General features: G+C 36.4%; 1 protein-coding gene across 1 annotated transcript in view; it reads left to right on the forward strand.

Annotated features, from left to right (window-relative positions):
- The window catches only part of OTOG (otogelin), a 77,926-nt gene that overhangs the window by 2,600 nt on the left and 49,517 nt on the right, over window positions 1–25,809 (forward strand). Inside the window, exons 4-23 of the mRNA XM_030451244.1 lie at window positions 287–368; window positions 5,430–5,522; window positions 5,714–5,868; window positions 6,223–6,341; window positions 6,673–6,878; window positions 8,411–8,541; window positions 9,225–9,331; window positions 9,885–9,994; window positions 10,782–10,907; window positions 11,903–12,011; window positions 12,761–12,807; window positions 13,293–13,438; window positions 17,441–17,573; window positions 18,573–18,750; window positions 19,629–19,753; window positions 20,774–20,986; window positions 22,012–22,177; window positions 22,693–22,767; window positions 23,419–23,462; window positions 23,968–24,121. Of these exons, the coding sequence (XP_030307104.1) occupies window positions 287–368; window positions 5,430–5,522; window positions 5,714–5,868; window positions 6,223–6,341; window positions 6,673–6,878; window positions 8,411–8,541; window positions 9,225–9,331; window positions 9,885–9,994; window positions 10,782–10,907; window positions 11,903–12,011; window positions 12,761–12,807; window positions 13,293–13,438; window positions 17,441–17,573; window positions 18,573–18,750; window positions 19,629–19,753; window positions 20,774–20,986; window positions 22,012–22,177; window positions 22,693–22,767; window positions 23,419–23,462; window positions 23,968–24,121 (2,519 nt within the window). The remainder of the gene's footprint in view (window positions 1–286; window positions 369–5,429; window positions 5,523–5,713; window positions 5,869–6,222; window positions 6,342–6,672; window positions 6,879–8,410; window positions 8,542–9,224; window positions 9,332–9,884; window positions 9,995–10,781; window positions 10,908–11,902; window positions 12,012–12,760; window positions 12,808–13,292; window positions 13,439–17,440; window positions 17,574–18,572; window positions 18,751–19,628; window positions 19,754–20,773; window positions 20,987–22,011; window positions 22,178–22,692; window positions 22,768–23,418; window positions 23,463–23,967; window positions 24,122–25,809) is intronic.

Below are 25,809 nucleotides of genomic sequence, written 5' to 3' on the forward strand. Positions count from 1 at the left end.
AAAAGAAGTATGTAGAGAGACACAGAGGAGACTGTTGGATGTGCATTTTTAGGCATTTTGGCTTAACTGGTTTAATGTGCCTACTGCCTTCTGGCAAAATGCATTTCAGTGCTTGTTTACTGGAGCTTTGAGTAGGTTGACTTTAAAATGGTGGGTTTTGATAACTTTGTAGTAAGTCAGTATGAATCAGGGAGCTTACTGAAAATACTAAATTGACTGATAGTCCATGAAGAGATTTTTAAAGTGCCTGAGTTACAGCTGCTGTTTCCTTTGTCCTTTTTGAAAGGAGCCTGGGATGGCAGTTCATAATGCGTCATCTACTATATCTCAGAACAGAAGAGTTCACAGTGTGAAATGTGGACCATCTAGTAAGTCAAACTTATGTTTTTATGTGGAATAAATTCTGTTGTCTGTTGTATTCTGCATAATTATTTTATTAGAGTGCAATCTCCAAAAGCATTTAATTGCTTTAATATATAGTTTTCAGAGGCTTTTGAGAATTGCATGTAACTGTCTGGGGAGGAATAATAGAAAAGTGTGAAAGAGCCTAGTACTAGTAAAACAAACTTTTACCTATACACTTCTCCAGTATATGAAAAATACATTATAGATTGTATATCATAAAATTGCTCTACAAATATAGAAATCCATCAGTATCCAATCAGTAAAATGTACTCTGCATGTGAGGATTACACCAGCACATTGACCAAGTTACTTTCTTAGTTCTGTTTGTTTTTAACAGAATAAAGAAGCTTCCAAACAGAAGATGTGCAAATTGTGCTGAGAAATTTGTTGCTATAACAATTGCTTGGTTACCTGGGTTTATATTTGCCAAGTGAAAATTTCTCTAAGGGGATTAGTGGATTTCATTCTCTGCTTCACTAGTTAGAAAAAAAAAAAACACATTTAAGATGCTCCTTCAACAAAACTCTTAAAGGGTTTCTGTGTGAATTTATTTCTTCTTAAATAGGCCTAATATTGAAGAAAGGGAAGAACAATTGCATGAGGAGAGAGAATTAAATGGGTAGCAGATATGTCATGCTAACTTATCACATGTCTAAGCTTTTAAAGGAGAATGTACCTAGGTTAGGTTAGAGTCAGGTTTCATTGCCCTCTTCAGATGTAATAGGATAAACAGGTTTCTTTTCCTAACTCTTACTTCTATGGGGCTTAAATATTCCATAATTATTTTCCATTTCTCATGTACTTGTTCTGGCAAGGCAGTGTTTTTGGAGATACACTTTGAAAGTTACTTATGATTGCCCATACTTGAAGGCAAATCAGGTTTATCCAACTCTTTAAACATTTTAGTATCTTTTGAAGTTTCCTTTTTAAATCCCAGTAAACTCTGTGTGGGAAATGGAATCCATTGTTGTCCGTGTGTGAGAGACATTAAAACAAAAGAATAACCTGATCTGCTTTGTGTAGGAGTTTCAGTAACACGCTCTAAATGTTTAGAACAAAAGTTTTGGTTTGGTCCTTCCTATTTGAAGAGAGATGCAAGCTGCTATAGCTCTGCCAATGGGCTAGGATTTGCACTATTCTGGGGATGTAGGAAATAGTAAAACCTTTTTTAAAGCCAGCAAGATGTGTTATAATCTTCCTTCTCCAGTTTAGTGATGTGTCTATGAAAATTATTCTTTGACAAACTTGGAAAATTGATTATAATAGGCTTTTATTTAATCCTTCTTTATACAGCCAATTCTTGTTGCAATAACATTTTTATTTATATAATCTCTATAGATAAACCAAGAAATTTTATGTGTATTTTTTGCATGATGGATGAGTGCTTTATTGTGCATAAATACATTTAGGTATACATAAATATATTTAACACTTAATACATAGATATATTTAACTTTGTGTTAGTCAACTGAAAGCAGTTTAGAAAACAATGTTATGTCTTAAGCATCAAGAGAACAAAAAAGTTGGCATTGTACAAGTAAATGCCAAGAGGTTACTTCTTGTTTGTTTCTTGTACCCAGGGAATGAGATTTGTTTTGAAATGTTATAATTGGCAGCAGTTAACCTGTAGTTTGCATAGCTGTTCAACTTGTATCTTTCTTCCACACAAATATTTTTTTTGTGGTAAGTTAAACACATAAACAAAAAAGCCCACAAACAAAAACAAACACAAAACCCCGGAGCTAAGGCAAGTTAAGAACCTGGGACAGGAAAAAACTTTATTTCTGGAAGGAAGTTTCAAACTACTGCTGGAAATCTCTGACAGGTTAAACACTTCAAACTTTCTTTTGTTGAAATGCTGTAGCAGGCATGAACCCTTAAAGTCACTGTAGAAGATACTGTCCCTTAAAATATGTGCTGATTTCAAGAGATTTACTGGAGGAGAAAATCTGCAGCTAACTGGAAGGCTCTTAGTATTGAAGGATTAAAATGACATTCTGCTCACTGACCTCAGGATCTCAAAAAGGATAATTTTACATGCTGATGCAATAAGGTCTTTGCCGTTGTTCTGCATCCTGTTGAAACTTGTGTGACACAGAAAACTTGTGCCATTACAGGCAAATATTTTCAAAGATTATGAAGTTGAAGAAAAAAAGATAGTGCAAGAAATTGTTGTTGTATTAGTTGTCCCATAGTCAAAATGAAACCTAAAAGTTTGAGAGACAGTGTGCAATGGAAATTATGCTGAGTTGCAAGGTATAAAATTTACAAAATGTTGACAGCAAAGGTTTAAGTATTTAAGTATTTAATTTAAGTATTAAGTATTAAGTATTTAAGCACACCTCCTACACTTCTATGCATAGCTATATGTCCTAGCTGATACTTTCTGCAAATTCTTATCCCAAACTGCTCTATCTTTTCATTTCAGAATAAAGTTTACTTATTATTAACAAAAAAATATATTGATCTCTCTTATAGTTGAATAACTTTCAGGCGGACTTATTATTCACTTGCATAAAACTTTTAACTGTGTGATTTTTAAGCAGTTTTTGAAACTCAAGGGTCTTTGTCAATTTCTGCAAAGTTCTGAAAGTTTGGGCCAAAGTTGGTAAACGGGCAGAATCATAAGAACTGAGGGAAGAGGCTGGACCTACCTACCTTAAGTAAAACTTGATCACTTTCAGATTTCTAAATTAATTTTTCATGCTTCAACTTGTCTTTCCAAGTAAATCTAATTTAATCTTGAAAGGATACCTGTATTCAGTGATTTGCATTAAACAAATGCTTCATGCTATGTCTTAAACAGTTACAAAATACACATCCAGTGTTTAATGTTTTGCAGATAAATACCCAGGGGAAGGCCATGTCACTTGAGTCACAAATTTTCAAGAATTATTTCTGTATTGATGATGGAGGTGTATTACAGAGAGGTGGAAATTCAGTTTGGGCAGCTGGATTGAGAGGGTAGAGGAACTAGGTGGAGGCCCGGGTGCCCAAGGGACTAAAATACCCCTATCTACACACTGAGAAGGGTTGCAGCCTATTCAGTAACTACCAGATAGTTAGAGAATTTAAGCAATGGGAGGATCAGAGAAGAATTCAGACCTGTCTTATAAGATGATCCCAAGTCTTTGCCCTGTTCAGTAAAGATGTAATTTGAGACAAGTTGCTTCATGCCAACAATGGTTATTTTATCAGTGACTGGCAGGTTGTAATGGCATCACTGGTTAGAAATCACATCATTACTTATGCAAGGGGGATCATGTTACTTAGGCCTGCCACTTGCTACTAGGAAAGTCCCACCAGTTTTCAGTTTCAGATTCCAGCTCGATGCACTCCACTGGCATAATGTCAAAGGCAAAAAAGGAGCTAAAGACTTGTTAATAGAGGTAACTTTCAGGTATAAAAGGGCAGAATAATATTCCATAAACTTTCCTAATTTTAACCTTGGCTTAGCCCTGTGTTTATTTACTTTCTTCAGGTGTTAAAATGTTTCTTGTGTCCCTAGGAGAGACCTAAACCTGCATCTAGTCATAGGGGTTACCTTATTTAGGGAGCTCATATGCCTTTCATGATAAAGATCAGAGTGAACCCTTTGTTAAAGGGTGTTGCAAGGAGGCTGGAACTGGATGATCTTTAAGGTCCTTTCCAACACAAACTATTCTGTGGTTCTATTCCAGATACCTGAGGAAGCATTTCTGAGGGTAGAATTGGATGATTAATGGAGGTGATGTTGTTTGCAGTAGTAAGATGATTAAATGTGATCTGAATCAACTGTCTCCTCCTCATCATGTGGTTAATGATAACTGATGCTTTCACTCAGAGGTTTCCTTTGTAGTGTAAGGAAGGATACTACAGTGATGTATAAAGGGATGTAAGCAAATGTTAGGACTCCTTCTTATACTATTGAAGATATTAGATATTTCATAAGCAAAGATTTTACTGAAATGGGAGAAAGTACCTTTCTGGTGAATTCTGGTTTTCAGGGCAGCACTTAAAACCCCCAATATATAATATTATTTTTCAAGAATTCTGTGCTTATGATAAAAAAAAGAAGGCAGAACCTTCAGTTTCTCTTTCTGAAGTCATTTCTTGTGAGCAACTTGTCTGTGACAAATGCAATGTCATTTTCTGTTCTCCATACACAAAAAGAACTATGATTGCTTTGTACTCTATAGAAATTCAAATGCTGTCCTAAAGGGATTTAATAGCAATATAACTGAATATATCACTACTGTTAGAAAAGTAATTAATCACAAATTCTAAATATAGTATCAAAAGCTTTGTTACTACCCAGGCACATCTGTCCTTAGACTGTAACAACTTTTGTTAGATTTTGATAGGTATCTTCCCAGGGAAAATAAGTAAAAAAAGCCAGCACCTCTCTTTCTCAAGCCAAGACCTGTCACTGCACATTAGGATGTTTGCTTTCTCTACAGCAGGCTCAGTAAAGCATTACATTTTTTATTTCTGAAGGTCGTCACTGGTAAAATTAGAGTCAAGAGCAGTGATCTGTGTGTTTATGGGTAGTGTTTGTGGTTGGTATACTTAAAAGCTGAAAGGTGGAAAGATGGCAGGCAGCTAAAAGATATATAGCTGGGATTTCAACATTTTTATTTTTAGGGGATTGTATGCTCCCATCCTGGTACAGCTTACCCATACAGTGTTATTTGTAGTTGTCCTTTAAGGATATAGGCACTGTACTGTCTTTCTGTGCAATAGCTGTTCACTTCCTCTGTTCATTACTTAGGGGACTAAAAATATGTCAGGGTAACAGATATCACATCTTTTTTGATTTGGCTTTTCAAAGTGCAGTAGATTTACTCCATTTGGTTGTATTTCTTGAGGTGAAGCTTTTGTGGAATATTTCCTGTTCGTAGAAGCCTGTGGGTTTCTCCCAGGTATTTAAGTGCTAAGCCAGCAACTCCTGTCATTCATGGAGTTACATTTGGTGACAGAACTGGGTTGTAAGAATGAAAATTATTGTAATTTATATTTAACATGCCTTGTTTTTTTCCACTTAGGTTCATTTACATGTTTTAATGGAGGTGAGTGTGTCTACAGAGGGCTGTGCAACTGCAGTCGCTTTAATGCAACAGGACCAAGATGCCAGACAGGTGTGTAAAGAGAGAAAACCAACTGGGTTTCTGGGCTTGTAATTGAGTTCTCATAACTACCTTCTGCCTAAAGGTTTCTTCATGCCCAAGTATTTTTCCCTCTCTTTTCTGTGGTAATATTTCATAGCATACCACATATGTGCATCTCAAAAAAACCAGTTGTGCTTCTGAAGTGACTTTCCTTTTGTTAGTATATAATACAGGTGCTGAACGAGATCACATATGCAGAACATGGGGTCAATACAATTTTGAAACTTTTGATGGACTCTATTATTATTTCCCTGGGAAGTCCACATATGCCCTTGTGAGACATACTGAATTAGATGAACAGAGTTTTTCCATCCAGGTAGGGGACTGCCTTTCTATATTCTTTATAGGTGTTCTTCAGCATGCTAATAGTGCACTAATATTTAGAGATGAGAAAATGACTTGCAAGGGTAGTAAGAGGCTCTAGAATGTAATCGAGATGTAAATTCTGATGTAATGTGGGTTAGCAGTTAATAGTGTGCAAAATATGTATATAAATAGCCGGAAGGAAAATGTCTGTACTTTAAAGTTGTACTTAGGTTTTAGGGGAAGAGGGGATCAAGCTGCTTGTTCACATGTTGAGGGTGGGACTGGGAATATTAGTTGTGTAATGTCAATTATGAAGAGCTTGATTAGAATCTTGACTTTAAAGCCCAGTAATTTTATTTGGCAGGTGAATAATGATCCTGAGTGCCGTTTTTCTCCTTACTTCTGCAAAAGGTCTATCAGTTTATTCTTTTCTGGAGATGAACAGATAGAGATGAGCAGTGAAGTCACTTACAAAGGATTTGGGTAATTTCACTCTTTTTTCTCGATATTGATGTTATATGAGATGTAACTAAGTCAGTTATTTGCTGAAAGCTTAAGAAAAACCGTATCCAGATCAGATCTTTAATAATGATTCCCCATCTACAGGGTGGTGTCTGAGGAAGGTGACATCTAAATTGATTCTTTGATTTTACTCATATTTGCAACTTGGTTTTACTTAATCTTTTTATTGGAATTACTCTGTATTTATATCAGGGGCTTTCAGATGTATGAGGAGGTCATTAAACCACCAAGTGACTTTTAATAGTGATACTTTCTCATGTAAAGTCGTTTTTGATTCTGTCTCATTTGCTAGAGTGAAGTTGCCTCATACTGTTGGAAACTTGCACATCCAGAAGTTAGCTGGATATTTCCTAGTGAGGCATCAATATGCCTTTACTCTGGCTTGGGATGGTAAGTCTGCAGTGTACATCAAAATGGCACCAGAATACCTGGGCAAAACGCATGGACTGTGTGGAAACAATAATGCTGTCCTGCAGGATGATCTTGAAACTAGTTATGGTAAGTATATAAAATACCACTTCTGTTAATACAGTGGGGTGCTTGGTTTTTGCTTTGTTTTGTTTTCCTTCAGGTGAACTCAATGTTACTCTGCTTAGTTTCTAATTGTAATTGTATGGAAGATGGGCAACTCTTGAAATGGAAAACTGGTATGGAAATATTTCTATAGGTGATATTGTTGGTGAAGAGGGGCAGTTTCAATAGAGTGGGGAGGGAGGTGAAGCGCTAGGAAGCATGACAAAAAGCTGTCCTCACTCCATTACCTACAATGGTATTTGTACTTGGGTTTCCTAAGTCTTGAAAGATGGAACTGACTTTTAAATGTTCACTGCCCTCTTCACAGTTCTATATAGGAGCCTCTGGAAGCCTGGGATACTGTTATTGGTAATTAATTGATAATTTTAATTAAGAAAACAGTGAAGACTGCCAAACCATGTTTAATTGGCATGTCTTGAATAAAGATCTGATATAAAGACACTGAATAAACATCTCCATAAAGCAAATTAAAAAAAAAAAAAAGAGCCAGGAGAATAAATCAGGCCCCATAAATATTATCCCAAGTTTGGTGATGAAAACTTCTGGAAATCGTTGCTTTGGGCTGTTAAACTTTTCTCTTCTTTAAAATTAGAGTGTTTCTGTAAAGTACTATTTCAAAGATCAGAGTAAAGTATGTAGTAAATTTCCTCTGTTTTAGTGTGTCACTCAACTTCAGAAAGCATTAGCCCTGCACTAGTATCAGCTCTTGCCTCCATTGAGTGGTCAGCTCACTGAATCAAACTGATTAAAATAATACCAAAATCAATCACTCATTGTCCTCATTGTCTTCAAAGATTTTTGTCTACCCTCTCACCTTTCTTAGAGTATCTCAGCCACATAAAGCTGTGATTGTAGCACCAGTTGATAAACTGCATTGTAGCTTTATCCAATTAGCTGGGGAGCAGTAGTAATAAAGATACAGCAAGATAGGCATTAGTGGGTAATCCAAGTAATCAACAGTGTCACTACCTGTCTGTGATGAATGATACCTTTCCTAGCTAGGTTAAAGCTAGAATAGACATTCCTACTTATGTGAAATAGTCTCACCTTTATTTGATTAATGTATACAGTCCTTTTGTACCTTTGCAATAACACAGGAGTGCCTCATCTTCCCTGGGTTTCAGACTCTCTTGGGAGTTTGATGTGAAATAGCAGCATAGATCTATGTATATACAGTTTATACAGCTTTTCTTTCCTTGATTCCATTGACTGACTGCAGCAGGCACAGTCCTGCTCCCTCAAGCCCTTTCTTGTCATATTACATGAGTAAGCTTCTTTCTGCCATTCTAAAGCATTGCTTCAGTAGTCCCTTTTAGAAGTAGTTTTGGTTCTTAAAAGAACGAGATTGTTTTCAGACTAGCAGCTGGTTCATTTAGTTGTGGGAAGGGTTTGGTGCTCTCTGTTTAATGAGGTGGTTTGATTATTGAGATGTTTCCCAGAGAAATGCTTTAAAAATTATGTTCTTCCAAGTCACTGTGTGACTTTGTCTTGTTCAGGAAAACTGACAGATGATGTAACAGAATTTGCTGAGAGCTGGCAGGAAAATCCTCCACGAGGAACAGTGAATTGGGATAAATCTATTTTCAGTGAACCACCCTGTCTGACACAAAGCCATGAATCTCTTCAGGTTTGTTTACAAAAAAATAAAAATATTAGGAGTAGTTGATGATTCTAATTAGAGCAATAGTTTGACTTAATGCCTTGAAGGAGACTGGAAATATTCCCAGTTCTTCTTTGAACATGGATTAAAATGGTTGTTGCAGCAGAGCTTCCCTTGTCTCCTCCACTCTCCCCACTTTTTTCTGTATAGGTTTATATTATTAAATATCCTTGGTTTTATTTTCTTAAATTATATTTGCATAGCAGACAGTAGAAGTGCTTGAATCTGGAGCTAAATGAGTGAAAAGGTGAAAAGTAGGGATGTATTGAAGAACTGGTTCCCATTTATTGCCTTAGAAAGAACAGAAATAAGAATAAAGCCTGAATGAGACCACAGTTAATTTGCCAGTGTTAAAAAAAAAAAAGTAAAATTACTGCTACTTTTGTCCATCACAGAGAAGTAGTTTTTCCTTTTAAGTACTTTTCTTGGGGAGGGGATATGTTTTATTACTATTGATATGATCTTGGGTAAAGGATTCAGTGTTATAAATACTCCAACACAGAGAACCAGGTGTTGCCAGCTACTGCTTCTAGTTGATGAGTGATTTCTAGTCACAGACTAGGATGTCTGTTCTGAGTTTCCATAGTATTGTATTCTACTTGGGTTCATTTTTAAAAACCTTTTCACAGCATCTTTCTTACTCATTTCAGAAAGCATACACTCTGTGTGATATCCTGTTACATCCCCCATTTGAACAATGCCATGAATATGTGAGTCCTCTTCCTTTTATGGCAAGCTGCACCAATGATCTCTGCATGTAAGTGAATGTTTTTGGGTGATTTCAAAGCTATAGTAAAAAACATTTTCTTAGTACCATGAGAATGAATTGCAAATATTAACAGAACTAACCAATGTCTTTTTAGGAGTAGCAGTTTTTACCTAACATTCTTTCAGTCTCTTGCTCTTCTCACTTGGTCTAGTTTCACTGCCAGAAGTTCCTGTGGAGGTGATGCAGGTTTTTTTTGGTTATAAGGATGACCAAATCAGGCCCAGATATTTGCACAATTTGTTAGTGAAAATTTTAAAGTTTGTTAGTGTATCTTCCCTTGGATCTGGTATCTGTTTCTATTTTTAGTGAACATCAGTAGTATTTCTGATACAGTGAATAGGTCAGTTTGACATCCAAAAGCCATATACAGTTAATCCATTGAAAAGAGGAATTTGATTTCTATTGGAATTTATGCCATCATGCAACCTACTATAGTCCTTGTCCATGTAATGGTTGTGTGCAGTGCAGGAGAATTAATAAAGTTATGATTGTGTGTTTCAATGTAGGTAGGAAATAATATGTCAGTTTTTATTTGTGTAAGGTCAGCAGTTGATAATGCAACCTGGTGTCGAGCATTAACTGAATATGCCAGAGCCTGTGCCCAGTCAGGAAAGCCACTTCATGGATGGAGAATGCATTTTCAGCAGTGTGGTATGCAAATGCTTGCTCTCTTGGAAATACAGCTTACTAGTATTTTAAAGAGTATTCTTTATACTTTTACTTCTTTGTCCTTCCTCTAATTTTGCAATTGTGTAGCTCTCAAGAAAAGCATAACTATACACCAACTTCAAGGCTACATAAAGGCAATGAAATTTTTTTTAATATATATGTGTAATTTGTATTGAATGTATTTAAGTCATTAAGTTTACTAGAATGTGTTTTAAGAACCTTCTAATGAAAACATCAGATCCTCTAAGGTTATTAACTTTTTGTTTTTTCATAGAGCTACTATAACTATTGTTAAAATTTTCATAACTTTCTGATATAAGATTTATCATGGGTGTTAAAAACAAAATGCAGTTGTGTACGTTTTCATCTTAGAAGTCACAGAAAATAAATTTGAAATAGATGGTCAAATCTCTCTGCCTGACTGGAACACAGGAGCGAAACTTCTTTGTCATTTGTGACAAAAGATTTTCCCTGCATTTTTAAACTATTGGGTTATGAATGTCCTAACACTTCCTATGCTGGCCTGAGTGTTTAAATAACTCAGCTGTGAGAAAGTTTCCCAGGGTCTCCCTTGGCGTAATTTAAGATTATTTTATCTCAATGCACCTTTATTGGACAGAATATAAATACATGTATGCTCTGTGTGTGTTTTGAAAGCCATTGCTTTGTTGTTCTAGACAACACTCAACTGACTTAGAAATACCCTAAAGACACATGTACAACCCACTGAAGCCCTGAGACAGTAGCACCTTTTCATTTCTGTTTTCAGTGATTACCTGTCCTGAACCCTTGACCTATAATGAATGCATCAACTGTTGCCCTGCTTCATGTCACCAGCAGTCACAGTGTATTGGCAGTGAGCTTCCCTGCATTGACGGATGCTACTGTCCAGATGGTAAGTTTTGCTTCTCAAATACATGTTATTTGATTCTATATAACTTAATGATGGTTTTTCACCACATATGCATACCTACATGGCCTGGCTCTGCTAAGACATTCACAAGAGCTCTTTACATAAACATATTGCCAACAGGGTGGAGTAATAACCTTATTTTCCTCATAACTGAAAAGAAAGACTTTTCTACCCTGTAACAAGTGGGAATAGGTTTCAATACAGATCTACACCCTAGTTGTAGGGTTTCACAATTTGAGTGAAAAATATGCAACAACTCTCCTGTTGTATGATTCTGGCAAGTGAGCTTTTTACCTGTAGCAAACTTTTACCCTTATTACCAAAATATATACTTTGCCCAGTTTTCCTGTTGGCTTCTTTTGGGTACATAATTCTATCTGAAAAAGGATAGGGAAAGTTAGACCATGGATCTTCAAGTTCTGACTTATATAGGTCCTGATGATTTAGAAGTATAATCATCTTTATCATACACTTTAACTTCTATGGGGTACTAAAGCTGCTGCTGGTTCTTTAATAACAGAATAATTAAAAAATAAAGTAAAAAACCATCATAGTAAAATAATGACCAAACTGTGTCTTACAATATAGAAACAAAGATGTGTGAAAGTCTAAAAAAGAAGCCAAAGGTACCCAAAGCAGCATGGCTTGGCATTTATGTATTTGTTGGTTGTGGGGTTTTCTGTTGTTGGTGGTTTTGTTTTCTTTTTTGTGTGTGTGAGTGGTTTCCTCTCCTCCAATATTAAATACTTGAAATACCTGTTAATCATACTATTCTTAATGTATTTCAAGCAATATAGAGACTTGGTCCATATAATTTACTATAATTCAAATAGATGCTTGTTCTGCAAAAATGTCTAAAAAATGGTTTAGACTTTTATTATCATGTGACCATTTGTGTTGTTCTTGGGTGTACTTGTTAGTGCTCCATCTATGTGTGTAGTTATTTCACTTTTTACTTGTGATCTTATTTTTTCTAGGTTTGATTTATGAAAATGAATTGTGTGTCAAGCCTATGGACTGTCCTTGTGACTACCATGGAAGCTCCTTTGAAATGGGTTCAGTGGTTTATGAGGAATGTAATAACTGGTAGGTAATTTTATTTTTTAATTTGTGGGCTTACTCTCTTTCATGGTTATGAGAGACAGCTTCAAGGCCTATTCAGTTAAAAATTGAATAAAGTTTAAGTCCTTACTGTTTCTATATTGAAAAACTGTTATATAAACATTTTGCAGTGAAGAGAAACTATGGAGCTATGAAAGGACAAGAAGAGCAAACGACAGTTGTTGCAGAGAATACTCAAATATTTAGTATTCTTTTCACTTTGAACTCTGCCTCAAAGTAAAAGTAACAGGAGAATTACTTTGAGTTTGTCTCACTTGCACGCAAAGAAACTAAATCTCACTGGTGTTTTGGGAATTTGAATTTAGTTTTATACCTTGGAAAGAAGTTTCTAGAAAGGCATCATGCTTATTATTGGATCAACTTAATTGAAAAAAATGGGTGAGTTTGCAGACGTGCAGCCTCCTATTTTCAAACTAGCTCTATTTTTTTAAAATAAGATTCAGATTTATTGTATTATTCTTCTCAGTTTTAATTATCCTGAACTTTCATAGTGGTTATCAAGGAGATAAAAAGAAAGAAAAATGCTACTGGATCCATGGATGAAGTTAACCTGATCATATCTCATGACAGCTTCCAGGCAGTTCTGTTACACCCTTTTGTGAGACACTTGGTGCTCATTTCATACAGAAGGAATTCAGAAAAAACAACTGAGGAACAGCCATATATACTTCACCAAAAGCAAAGTATAAAATATTTTTTTTGTTTTATTTCAGCACGTGCATTGGAGGAAAGTGGATTTGTACAAATCTGACATGTCCAGGTATGTGAAAGTCTTGAATATTTAACTTTTTTAATAACGGAATTTTTACTTGTGGCAAAATATTACTGTTAGGTCAGAAGAGATTGAAGTCAAAAGGATTTTGCATGTTAAATTTACCCATGGCCTCATGGCTGCCAATAGATTCAATCTCTGCTCTCAGAGTTATCAATGAGCTGTGGGAGTTGCTAATGTTTCTGCAAATTAGAGCCACAAATCAAATACCCTGATTGTAAGGATCACACATATTATTGCCTCATTGTGGGGGAAGAATTGTTTAGCTACCTTGGCTTGGCTTCAAGTAGGAACTTTAAAACAAGAGCAAGGACAAGGTTCAGTTCTTTAACTGTGTTCTTACTGCCTTGTTGTAATGTAAATACAATTTTATAAATTAAAGCAAGTAGCAGAGTGTATGAGCTCTACAGAAGTAATTGTTAGGATTGCACTATCTTTACATAGTTTAATATGCCATTTTTTATCTTTGCCAGCTGAATGCTCTGTCTCAGGAGACATTCATTTCATGACCTTTGATGGGCGCAAATACACATTTCAAGCCACCTGCCAGTATATTTTAGCCAAAAGCCGTACATCTGGAGCATTTACCATATCCCTGCAAAATGCTCCTTGTGGCCAGGTAAGGTCCAGAACCTTCTTGTTATGTTTATATCCTGAAGGGTTTATTAATCAGAGGAGGGTGGGGGAAATATTAAAAAAATGAAAGCTACCTGCAGTTGAATATATTAAAACTTATTAGAAGCAACAATTTCCTTTAACGATTAAATAGTTGAAAAACTACAGTGCAAAGGAAGTCTGTATAGAAATTCTCATGTTTATTTGTAATAAATAGGAAAGCTAATGATGGTGTTCTGATTCAGTGCTGGTTGAGGTCAGTCAATAGCATATGGTGATTCATGCAGCAAACCCTAGGTGACTTGTTTTCTGAGAACGTCTTCATGGATTTGCAGCCAGCACAAAATAAGCCTTGAAGGAAGAATGGCACTTTTGTGCCTTGAATATACATTTTCCTTTTAGCTCAGTTTTTGCAGCTTGAATTTCACTTTTACTTTCATCATTATGAAAAACTTAAGATAGCTTTTGGGACAGCTCTGTACATCCATATTTGGGTGTATGTGTGCATCTGTGTTACTGTTGCTAAGTTGGTATCCTGTACAACTGATTTCAGTCAAATGTGCATGTGCCTATACAGAGCTGATAGTAAGGGACTTCTACGTTCTATTTGAAAGTTTCTGATATGGTCAACAGAAGTAACTGAATAGTTAATCTGTTTTAAGTCCAAGACCCACTCTCCTCCTTTTGTTGTATATGTGGATTTCATTCTTATGGTAGTCTTTAAGTCTTGTAGTTTTGAGGGCATTAAGGCAAGTTAGAGTGGATCTTAAAAATACACATGTGGTGCAAGAAGTGTTGTTGACCAAGCTGAGTCATCTTGTCTTTGTGCACCTCCAGAAGACCTTTCAGCATAAGGAAATCACACACAAGTGGCATTGACAAGTTTATTGTAATAGAAATATTTATTTGGAATTCAGGTAAGAGATGGGTGACAGTGTTTGGAGTCTTCATCTCGGTACTAAAAGCTGAGAAGTAAGAAACTGCATAGAGACCAAATGTATTTTCTAGCTGGATGATCAACAATTAAGTGCCCCACTATCTCTTCTATGGTTTCTAGGAGAAGTGTATCAGGTGATGTATGTGACAGGGAGAAGTTACCAGAATTGAAAAATTCCTGAACTGTGAATCTGCTTTATTAGCTTACAACTCCTGGAGATACTTTTGTCAGGGAAAGTGATGATCAAATTAGTTGGCATTCTGCAGTGCTCTTGAGATGGCAAAGCCTTGCAGTTCTTACATCTGCTTCACCCTGACTTCAGGACTTGCTTAATGTGTCTGTGTCCAACTGGTCTGTAAGTGGAAAATCAGATTTTCTTAGCTTCTACTGTATTCTGGGCTTAATATTTCTCCTTGTCTTTGGCAAAGGTAGCCTGATCACCAGGTGTAGATTTTTACAGAGGTTTGTGTGAAGCATTCTGGACATGAACAGCCAGATGGGCGACCAGGGGTTTATGTGATATGTTCCAGGGCTATTAATTGCCAATGTATGAGTGGTGAGAGGTTAGCAGGAGCAGTTTGTGTACCCTAAGGCATGACTGTGGGGCTTCAGTGCAGCTATTCAAGTGTCTAGCTAGCTACTAGCTGGTATCACTTGGCTGAAAAACTGCTTTTCAGTTCCCTAGACACCATCCATTATCTTTTTTCCCATTTATAAAAATAAATGAATTGAAATGGAAAGCTAAAAGATTTGTAGTGCAGAATCTCATATTTCATGATAGTTTGAGATATTATGTGCTTTTTAAAAAAAAAAATAAACCACCTTATCAGTCCTATCTTAGTCAAGCAGATTAAAAAATGTAGAAAGAAAATACCTGGGAAGATTTTAGCTCTCAGAATCACAAAGACTCCAGTCATCTAGAGCCTTAGAGCTGGTGACATAAACAGTCATCAAGCAACAAGTTACATCAAAATGATGTGAAATTTTGTTTAAGCACTTTTTGGAAGGAGAATCAGTCAAGTGATAAGCATAGCTCAACCTTATCTGAGTTTCAGGTGACAAGCTCACTGGCTTTGTAGTTTGTATGATGAGAAGATCTTGTGAATATAGAATTTTTTTTTAAGTGTCTAGTGAGAGAAACAGCTATTCCGGTGAAAGCACCTGCTGAAAGTTGGCAGGGACAGTGCTGTGAAAGAAACAGTTCATTGGAACAGAGAGTAATTGTCAGGCAGAATTTTTCCTTCTGTTTCAGCAAGGAAGTATAATAAAGCTTTTGTCAATATTGTGTAGTAATGTATACACTATGGAGGGTACCTCTTTTGGCTCTGGTCTGCTCTGAGTACCAGCTGGCATTCTGTTATTTTCAACTTCTTAAAAGGTCAACAGAATTGTCAATTTGTAGCCACAGCTGCTGAATGATATGCACAAAAACCTAATTTCTTCAAGATGCAATACAACAAGATTAAGACACAAGAGCAGGACTTCCCATTTGTCTGTCTTCAGTATCAGTCCAGGAGAGCTAATTGAGCTGATGAAATATCTCCAGTTATAATTTGCTGTTTTGAAGTTTCATTTTATAATTTTAGCTGTTGGCAAAAGGCTGTTATTGCACTGTTATTTAGAGACAGGAAAATTCTGAATGTTGTGTTAAATCCTGACACACCACTGTGTGAACCTCTGTGTCCCTGGTACTTGAAGGACTGACAGATGATCTGAGCTGTGCTGGCCCAGCTGGTAAAGGCCGATGGTAGTGTTCAGAGATCTCTGCAGCTCCAGTGATGCTTTTCAGTGGGTTAGGCAATATAATTAATTCTGTAAAGGTAAATGAGTATCTTTTGTGATAAGTAAGCATGGTTTAACAAGCATTCTTTCTCTGTTGACAATTGAAAGCCTGTAGTTAAATCTGTAGGTAACCTGTAGTTAATCTAAAAAGTGGAAATCCTGACTTGGACACTTTGATAGGAATTGACCAGTGTTGATCTGATTAGTTGCCATGTTATTTAGCAGAGTGTGTTTGTTACTGCGGTATGTGGAAAACATCAGATGTTCAGTAGCCCTCATTCTAGAGCAGCTTTCTGCCTCTGCTGTATGGTATTGGACTGAAGATCACCACAGTAACATAAAACATGCAGGAATATTAAGTAGTTTGGTCTTAATTTACATGCCAGCCAGTTTCAGGATGTATTTGAATGGGGAAAAAAGAAGTCAAACCTGGCTAGAGCAGAACAACTGTACTATAGTCAACTTCCATTCTGATGAAAGCAGTTAGTTTGAATTTAATTATTGATCTTGAAGCTTTTACGAAATCCTGTCTAGACCATGTGCATTTCTATGTTGTGAAACTTGAGTCTTCATACTTTGCTTCTTAGGATTTCAGTTGTTTAGCTGCTTTTGCTAATGTTGATGATTAAGTAGCACAGAAGGGAGTGGATCTAAATATAGAAATACAAATAAGCAGTGGTAGTAACAACAAGCAAGTTGAGCCAGTTAGATGTTGCAATATTTTTATGCTGTCACAATGATGCCTTTTTTTCATCAATATTCATCCAGGGAGCTTATGAACATACTCCACAGTTTGTCCCAGAAAGAATTAGAGGGTGTTTTAGATAATGATTCACAAGATTATTTGCCTATGAAAGAATTTTATGTCTTAAATGTTCTTTAAAAGCACCTGGGTATATCATAATAATTCAAATTTATGTACACTGCTATGTGGATAGTGCAGTACACTTTGCTAGCATTAACTCAGCTTCAGTGGATCTTTAATCAGTGGGTCTCAAATTACAGTGTCTTTGTACTAAGCCTTGTAAGAACTGTTTAAGTTTTTCTTTCCAAGATCAGTTTTGAGTGTATTTGTGTAACAGGTTAGTGTTATATTTTAAGATGCCGGTTAAATCAATCAAAATACTGTTTTCATAGCAGTAAAATTGTGCTTTTCAAGTGCACTCACCTAAGAAGCAAACTACAACAGAAAATTCTCGATTCCTCACTAATTACACTTTTACTTGCACTCCTATTTAACATTTATCCTACTTAATTTTTTTCTAAATGTTGTGCTCTTATTTGTAGAACCAGGATGGATCATGTATCCAATCAATCAGCCTCATCCTTAAGCAGGACTCCAAGAGGCAAGTGACTCTGACTCATTCAGGAGATGTTTTGGTATATGACCAGTACAAAATTAACCTGCCTTATGCAGATGGTAAGGAATAATATATAAGCATGTAATTCCTATCAAGCAGTGAAGCAGTATTTTAATGGCATATATGTACACTGTGATACTGTCAATATTGCTGACATATTGATGTGGTATATTGTTAAAATCAACACTATTAATTTTTAATGGAATGTTTCACAAATTAACTGCTGATATACTACTTACACTAAGAGTAGGAGTTGTACAGTAGCTGTAATGTGCTAGCATCTCTTAGGTTAAGATTGAGGATATTCTGTCTCTAGCAAGTCATCCCCCACATTTTTTTTTCTGAGAGGAAATTCTTTTCTCTGATTCTTGAATGTAATAATTCATTTTCCCTTTTTGGTAAGCAACTCAAGTAATATGTGTAAGGGTCCCCCTCCTCCCCTTCCCCCTAAGAGGATAAACTACATGGTTTTCAGACAAAAAGTTTCTTTTGTGTCTTTGAGTTTTTAAATTCCTCCGTCTGGAAGCTACTGCCAAATATTCTACATATGAACATATGTCTGTCTGCTGTGGGATTCAGTGTTAGCTTCAATGAGAGCTTCATATACAAACCATTAGTATATTTGTTGTCTGTGAGGCCTTGGATCTTTGGGAATTTCCCAGAAAAGGCTTTACTACAGGAAGTGTGTTGCTGCTGTTAGGATTACTTTGTCTAAAGAAATGACCTGTGATGTTATCAGCAATGCTTGTGTCTTTAAATTGATTTGCTTTTACTTAACCTTTATGAATATTTCAGTGGACTCTGAATGCATTTTTTGCCAGACATGTGGTTCCTGTCATAAGTTTTTTAATTTTTCTTCTTTAAACTCTGAAGCAGTGTAATATTTCATTGCGCTTTTGAACTCAATGGTTGGGGGGAAATAGGGCCTTAAAAGGCAAAAATATAACTTACATTAAAATGATAATAAAAACAGTGCAATGACAAGGAACAAAATGCAAATATTCAAATTACAAGCATGTTCCCTTTGCCTTTCAACAATCTCTGCATTTATTCTCCAGAATTACTTGAAATACGGAAACTCTCCTCTGTGTTCCTTCAAGTAAAGACACACATTGGATTACAGATACTGTATGACAGAGAAGGACTGAGGCTTTACCTTCAAGCTGATGAAAGGTGGAAAGATGACACCGTGGGCCTTTGTGGAACCTTCAATGGAAATACTGAGGATGATTTTTTGTATGAATAGCTGCAAGATTTTTATTTACCAGTATATGAATATCTACAGTTTGTGGCAGATCAAGTGTGTGTGGGACCTGAATGAATGGATACCAAGAATAATTTATTTTGCAGTGTTGTATTAGTGAATGAGGTCATAGGTTTTAGTTTGCTCACAGAAAATCTGTATCTCCAACTATGGGATATGAAGCCAGATTTTGTTTTGCATGTATTTATATAAAAATACAGTGAAACATACATGACTCATAAGTGCTAGTTTTCCTGAGAAGTTTTTTGCAAAATATGGAGGTGGCCTATATGTGAGGGACTTTCTGCCTCCCTGCAAGACTCTTCATCTCTCTTCCTAGCTCCTATTTTTTTGCTGCTAGCTCTAATCTGCTCTCTCTGACAAAGCCTCCATTGTTTATTTTCTGCAGACCAGCAACAAGAATTGGCTGTTGCCTAAGGTTTGCTTCCTAGTGATGCAGTGAAAAGTGGTCCATCTTCTTTACAGCTGTTTGTCCAGCTTATTTGCAGCATATTTCCTATAGATAAAGGGCAAGTTTGTTTCCAGAGGGCTGAGCACCCTAATGGAAGTGGGAGGAGAATACAAATTTAGAGCATGACAGAATAAATCTTTGACCAAGAAAATGGAACTTGGTCTGGTTAATTCTGTCCTTCCATACATACTGTCTAATGGCTCTGGAGCATTTCTTCTTTCTGGTCCTTTGCCAGAAAAAGTCAAGTCCTGAAACTTTTAAGTGACAGCACTTTGCAGGAGGGTGCATGAGTCTATGGATCAGTGGGAGGGAACCTTGAAACAGTTTTGCTGAAAGGGGGTGGTAGAACTGAGTCCATTCTGTAAGTTCACTGCATTTATTCTGACTGTTTTGTAAAAGATCTCCAGTTGGAGTAACTGAAAGCACTCCAGAGCTGTTTGGAAACACATGGAGAACTTCATCAGCCTGCATTCTTGTGCATGATAATTCACAAATGGATCCCTGTGATGTTCATCTGCAGGCAGGTGGGCAGTGAAGGTCAATTTGTACTGACAATGTTTTGTTACTTACCACATCTATGGTAAACTTAAAGGTTCAGCTGAAAGGGTCCAGTTGAGGACAGATGATAGAGTGATGCCATGAGAACCCCAAGTGGTCACTAGGACATCCTTTAGTAGTGATGCATGTGGGGGATCATCAGATATCTCCATTTCACAGTTCCTTCCACTGTGTTTTTCAGTCTACACACTTAGAGAGGCATAATACTGAATAAGGTTTTGTCTGTGATTTCAGCAGTACTAGGAAATAATAACACCTCCTACATTATCCCAACTTTTGAGTATTTATACAGTGTGTGCAGCAAAGCTGCATTCGTGGTAGTTGATTTGGACACAAATGTGGGAAGAAGTGGCCTGTACAAGATGTCAGAAATTCTGGAAAAGTAATTTTCAAGTCCCAGTTTATTCATTTCTCATTTTGTGGGATATAGACTTTTCTCATTGCTAATATATTATTTCTTTTTACCACTATTGCACAGCTACTTATTGCATTCAGAATTAGGCTGTTCAGATGTGTTCTGTGTTTGGAGCTCCACACATAACTATTTGATACTGCTTTCCTTTTCCTGTGTGATTTTATTTCCCAGGCTAGCTGCTCTTTTCCTTTCAAACAACAGGTAACATTCTTTAAAATATTGAGCTGTTGAAGCAGTTACTGGGAATGTCTTAAAGTGAAAAATAGGTAATCCTGTGTGTTTATGAAAGGCACTGGTAGCATCTGTTCCCTGACCCACATTCACACATCAGTTTAAAGATAAGGGACTGTATGTAGGCACTATCTGCATATTGTAAAGTTTTCCAAATACCTTAAAATCATTCCCAGAGTTCAAAACTATGAGCATCTAATTCTCTTCTGCAGTTGCATAGATATCAAAGATACATCCAGCAGTAGTCTAACCATGGTTTGCATTATGTTGAAGATGATTTTTATTCCAAATCTTTTTTATCTGCCTCACTGAGTGAGTGTTTAATCTGTTATTTGTGTAGCCTCTTATGCAGCAGAAGCTTGTAGCATCCTTACGAAAGAACTTTTTGCTCCGTGCTACCCCTATTTGAGTCCTGTTCCCTATTTTGAGCAGTGCAGAAGAGACACTTGCAAGTGTGGACAGCATTGTTTTTGCTCTGCTCTGGCCCATTATGCTCATCACTGTCGAAGATTTGGAGTTGTAATAGATTTCAGAGGAGGTGTCCCAGACTGTGGTGAGTTGCATCTCCCTTCTAGTCTTAAATACTTACTATTTGAGTACTATAGAATCAAGTAATTTGGATGGCCTCAAATGTATACCAAATTAAAAATATGTTTATCACTTTTATGGCTTTGAGTATCTCATACCCATGTTGATATTAATCATGAACTGCATATTAAAATGTTTTTTTTCCCTGTAGATGCTACATTTATCTAATTCTTTAAATGCATGAAATTAAAGTTATGGTAATGTATTTAGCAGTTTTAGCTGGATTATTGTCAGTTTCTGCTGTGTGACAATCTCTAAACTTGCTCTCTTACTGTTGGAGACACTGGAGTTCACTTAATGCTGAAATAAGTGCAGAGAATTGGTATTATTGATATTTAATTTAAAATGAACGGAAGACTAGCCAAAGGTGAAATCTTTTATCTGCTTTATAAAGCCTCACAAGTAGAGGAGTGGAAAATAGCTTTCTTCATTTCTATGGACTATTAATGATGCAAACAACACTGATAGGACATGTAGTGCCCTCATTTTCTAAAATAATGTAATTGGAAACCCTATAAAACAACCTTAAATTGACACCCCTGATTTTTCAGTAGGTGTGGCTCCAGAAACATAGGATATATTAACAAAAAAACCACAACAAAATGTAAAACCAAACAAAGCTAAGAGGGCACTGGGGAACATATACAAAGCATGTACACTTTATTGTTTTTAATGCTTTCTTCAAGATGCAATCCGTTTCCCAAAGCTCATAGATGAGATCCAAACATTTTCATAGTTAGAGGGGGGGAAAAAAGCTTCAGCTGTTCAGTTTCTCCTGGATAAATCTGGATTAACTGTGCAGGCTTCATTGTACTCATTATTTCTGCAGATTTACATCTGTGTAGTTTATACAGCATAGTGCCAAGGTAGCAATTTTAGCAGAATTTAGTGTGATTTGGACGGAAAGAATAACGATGTTTATCAGGAAACTGTTGGGAGCTACTGGAGTCTCTTGCAGTGTAATTTGAGATATTTGTTTCATTTGGACAGCTCTTTCATGTGATGATACAAAGGAGTACAGTACTTGTGTATCTACCTGTGGCAGAACCTGCCAAGCCCTCTCTGTGCCAGAGACATGCAGCAGTGATTGTGTTGAAGGCTGTGCTTGTCCCTCTGGAATGTATTTGGATTCCAAGACTGAACGATGTGTACAGAGGTGGGTTCAGCTGCAGTTTTTGTAGAGACACTCATTCTTTTAGGTCACTGCATTTGCAAGTCAGAGTGAAAAGCTAATAAGCATGTTACCTTGTTGTTATCATGCACCTGCAAACTTACTGGTATCTTAGAAGTGTACAGATCAAAAATATTGAATTGTGTTGATCAAAAATAACTTGAATGATGTTGGATGAGTCTTGGTACTACAGAAGGTAGTTGTTACATATTCCCTGCTTTTTGGCATATAAGAGGTTTCAGAGTTGTTCCTTGTTGTCTAGAGGTCCTGCTTTGTTATTGGTTTGGTTTCAAATGTGCTCTAGATATATAGCAGTATTGAAATTAATTTCTTGTACCTTTTCAAAAACACAATGACCAAAAACCCCATCTACGTGACAAAAAAACCTCACCAAACCAACAAAGCAAGCAGTTGTACTTTGAACAACAGTTAAGTTGATGGAAATTTTTTCTTCCTTCAGTTGTAGATAATCTCTGTTACGTTTTTTTCCTCTACTCCAGAAGTGAATGCCCGTGTTATTTTCAAGGAATTGACTATCCCCCTGGAGAAAATGTTATGATATCATTAGGCAAATGGTAAGATACAAAACCCCTTGTTTCACCTGGCTGAATGGTGAGCAAATCCTTCTGGCTACCCTGTTGGTTTGTTTGTTGTTGTTGTAATATTTTCATTAAACACACCAAATAAACCTACATACATTATCTTTGTATGTTTGAACAGAGCTTCTTTAGAAATTAACTCACATAAAATAACAGCTTGAATTTCAGCAGGGTTCTGTGCTGAGAAGGAAAATGGAGCATTTAGAATAGCATTAAGAATATTATATCAGGGTCTATACCAAGAGCTTGTTGTAACATACATGTATGTGGGCTGAGAGTCTTGATTTGCTGCTATTTCTCATCACATTGTTGTTTTACATAATGATATGTACAGAGTTTGGTTTATTCTGACTGCTCTGCTGTTTTGGGAGCAGTGTAATGTTGCATTCCTGTATGTATTTTTCTGGCAGCCCACTCATTTTAACTCACAGTAACATCATACAGAATGCAAAAGTTTAAAGTAATTAACATTCCCTGTGTTAAGGCAATGTGCACTTTAGCTGCAGTTCTAATAATCAACACAAACATTTATGCAGTTATTTTGTATTGATTCATACTTCATTATTAAACAGAAAATATTAATATTTTAGATCTGGCTCTCAGTACATCTTTGTATTTTTATTGCAGCCATTGCAAGGATGGAGTAATGAATTGTGATAGCAGCATGATAGGTGAGTAAAGAGAGAGGGTAAAGATACTCCAAGTATAATGAATATATATCCTCCAGGCTCTGTGGAACCTCTTATCTGTAGTAGAAGATTGTGCAATATGTACAAATGAATAATTCATAGGAGGGAGATTGTAATTCAGGAATTACATTTTTGTGATTGAAAGGTGCAGATAACTGACCAAAATACTCAGCAATTTATTTTCCTAATACTTTAAAATCCTGGGTTTTTTGATTACATTTGATGGCTAATGTAATCAGGGCTGATTCTTGACTGTTTATTATGTCCCTTACTAAACGAACATATCCATTTCAGTGTTTTCTATGAGATTTATAGGGCTTCTAAGAAGTTAAGCACACTCAGGGGAGGCAGGCAGTGGGATGCTGCTGGTGTTACTAGATTTTTACACTTGTGTTACATACTCTCAATCTGAATCTATTGCACACCTTTATGGAATACATAATTTCTGATGTGAAAGCTAATGTGTTGGTAATTTTTTCCCCCCCAGCACATAGCTGCCCAGTTGGACAGATTTATATAAACTGCAGCAATCCACAAGTTGATTCTGAACTCAGCAGAGAGAGAACTTGTGAGAATCAGCTTCTGAACATCACTTTCTCAGCACACCTTCCTTGTGTTTCAGGTTGTGTCTGCCCACTGGGGTGAGTACAGACAGATGTGTGTATTCTAGTGCACAAACCACTTCAATAGAACTAAGTAATTAATTCTGTTGACGACATTACCACCCTTCCACTTGGAGAATTTCATGTGCCCAGGGGCTGAGCATCCAATTCACTGTACAACTTCCACTATCATTTGGATTTTTGAAGACCTTTTCATATTGCCCTCTGTTTTTTCACTTGTTTTTAAGAGCATCATTGTGCTTTGTCATTTGGTTTGAAAGATTTCTATTACATTTGGAATTACTTTCTGAAGTCTTTTAACTAGGAAAATTCATTATCTATTTGACCTTGTTAATTAAATCAGAAAAATTACATTATAAGATAAAACTAATTATGGAGTTATGGAGTATTAAACAACCTGTTTCTTTGAGAGGATCTGAGGATCTTGAATCAGCCATGCAGGCATTTTTTTTTCTCTGCTTTGTTTTGACTCTCCACTACAATTCAAGCAGGTAATTGATCTGACTGAAAAAAAACCAAACCCAAAACTCCAAGCTGGTGATACTATTTACTGTCACAGATGAATAAGTCCACTGAGCCATCAGCTCTCGCTGAATCATCTCCCATGTTGGAAACTGCTTCAGCTACAAAGCTGTCAGTCTTTTACTGCAGCTAAAAAATTTGGATAAAAGGAATATACTGTGTATATGTGTATCTGCAAATGCATATTTATTATTTAAACACAAAATTAATAAAAAAATATCTTTTCGTCACCACAAAGTATACAGGTCTTTTCAGAAGAACTAGTTTTGACAACCAGACTGCTACCACTTTACAATGGACTCATGCCTTACATGATTTTTAGTTTATTTTTAGCACTGAATCAGACCCACAGTGTACTTGAGGAAAATTTTATTTCTTGACAGCATGTAAAGAGAGATTTCAAACCATTGATCTTAACTAAAAATATTTTAACTTTGAAAAAATTGAGTCCTAGCCCTGAAGTTATATTGGTGGATATGAGGCAGAGGCAAGATGACACAGGAAGATACCAAACGTGACACCAATACAGTGGCAGGCTGGTACCTATTTGTGAAAAAACTGGACTGGGGCAAAGTACAAACCTCAGTTTCCTTTCCCTTGTTCTTGCCTTGGGAGACTTCCCCTGCCTTACAGCACTGATGGGACAGTGAGCAGCATGAGAGGCCCTTGTCCCTCTTTTTTATTTCCTGGCTGTCTTCATTCCATGCCCTCTTCTTGTGTTCCTTCCCAATAACATGAACTAAAAAAAGAATGGATGGGGGGAACAAGTGCTAATAAAAGTGTTCTTACCCTTGTTCTGTCAGTCACTTTGCTTAATTTCCATAGTATTTTTATACATAAAATAAGGTATGTCAGGGCAGAGTTCCTGTCTTGCTGTGCTCTGATGTTGCAGCAAAACCCGCACCTGGGTTTTATGCAGCTCTGAATAGTTACACTTCTGAGATGATTTTGCCCTCTTCTGTCCACAGCAGAAGTACAGGAGAAAGTGTGGGGAGGGAAGAGCTGCTTTTTGCTTTAGGAAACTTCAGAGGAGACAAAAAAATGGATTAGCCTCATTTTCAGAGACTGCTATGGTAAAGGTTGCTGAAGATGGCAATTGCTGTGAATCCCCATCATTCTTTCTTGCTTTTGGTTTTTTTGTTTGTTTGTTTTTTTGTTGTTGTTTTTACTCTCCCCTACCTTTA

The sequence above is a fragment of the Calypte anna genome, chromosome 5 (genome assembly GCF_003957555.1).
Source record: "Calypte anna isolate BGI_N300 chromosome 5, bCalAnn1_v1.p, whole genome shotgun sequence".
Lineage (NCBI taxonomy): Eukaryota > Metazoa > Chordata > Aves > Apodiformes > Trochilidae > Calypte > Calypte anna.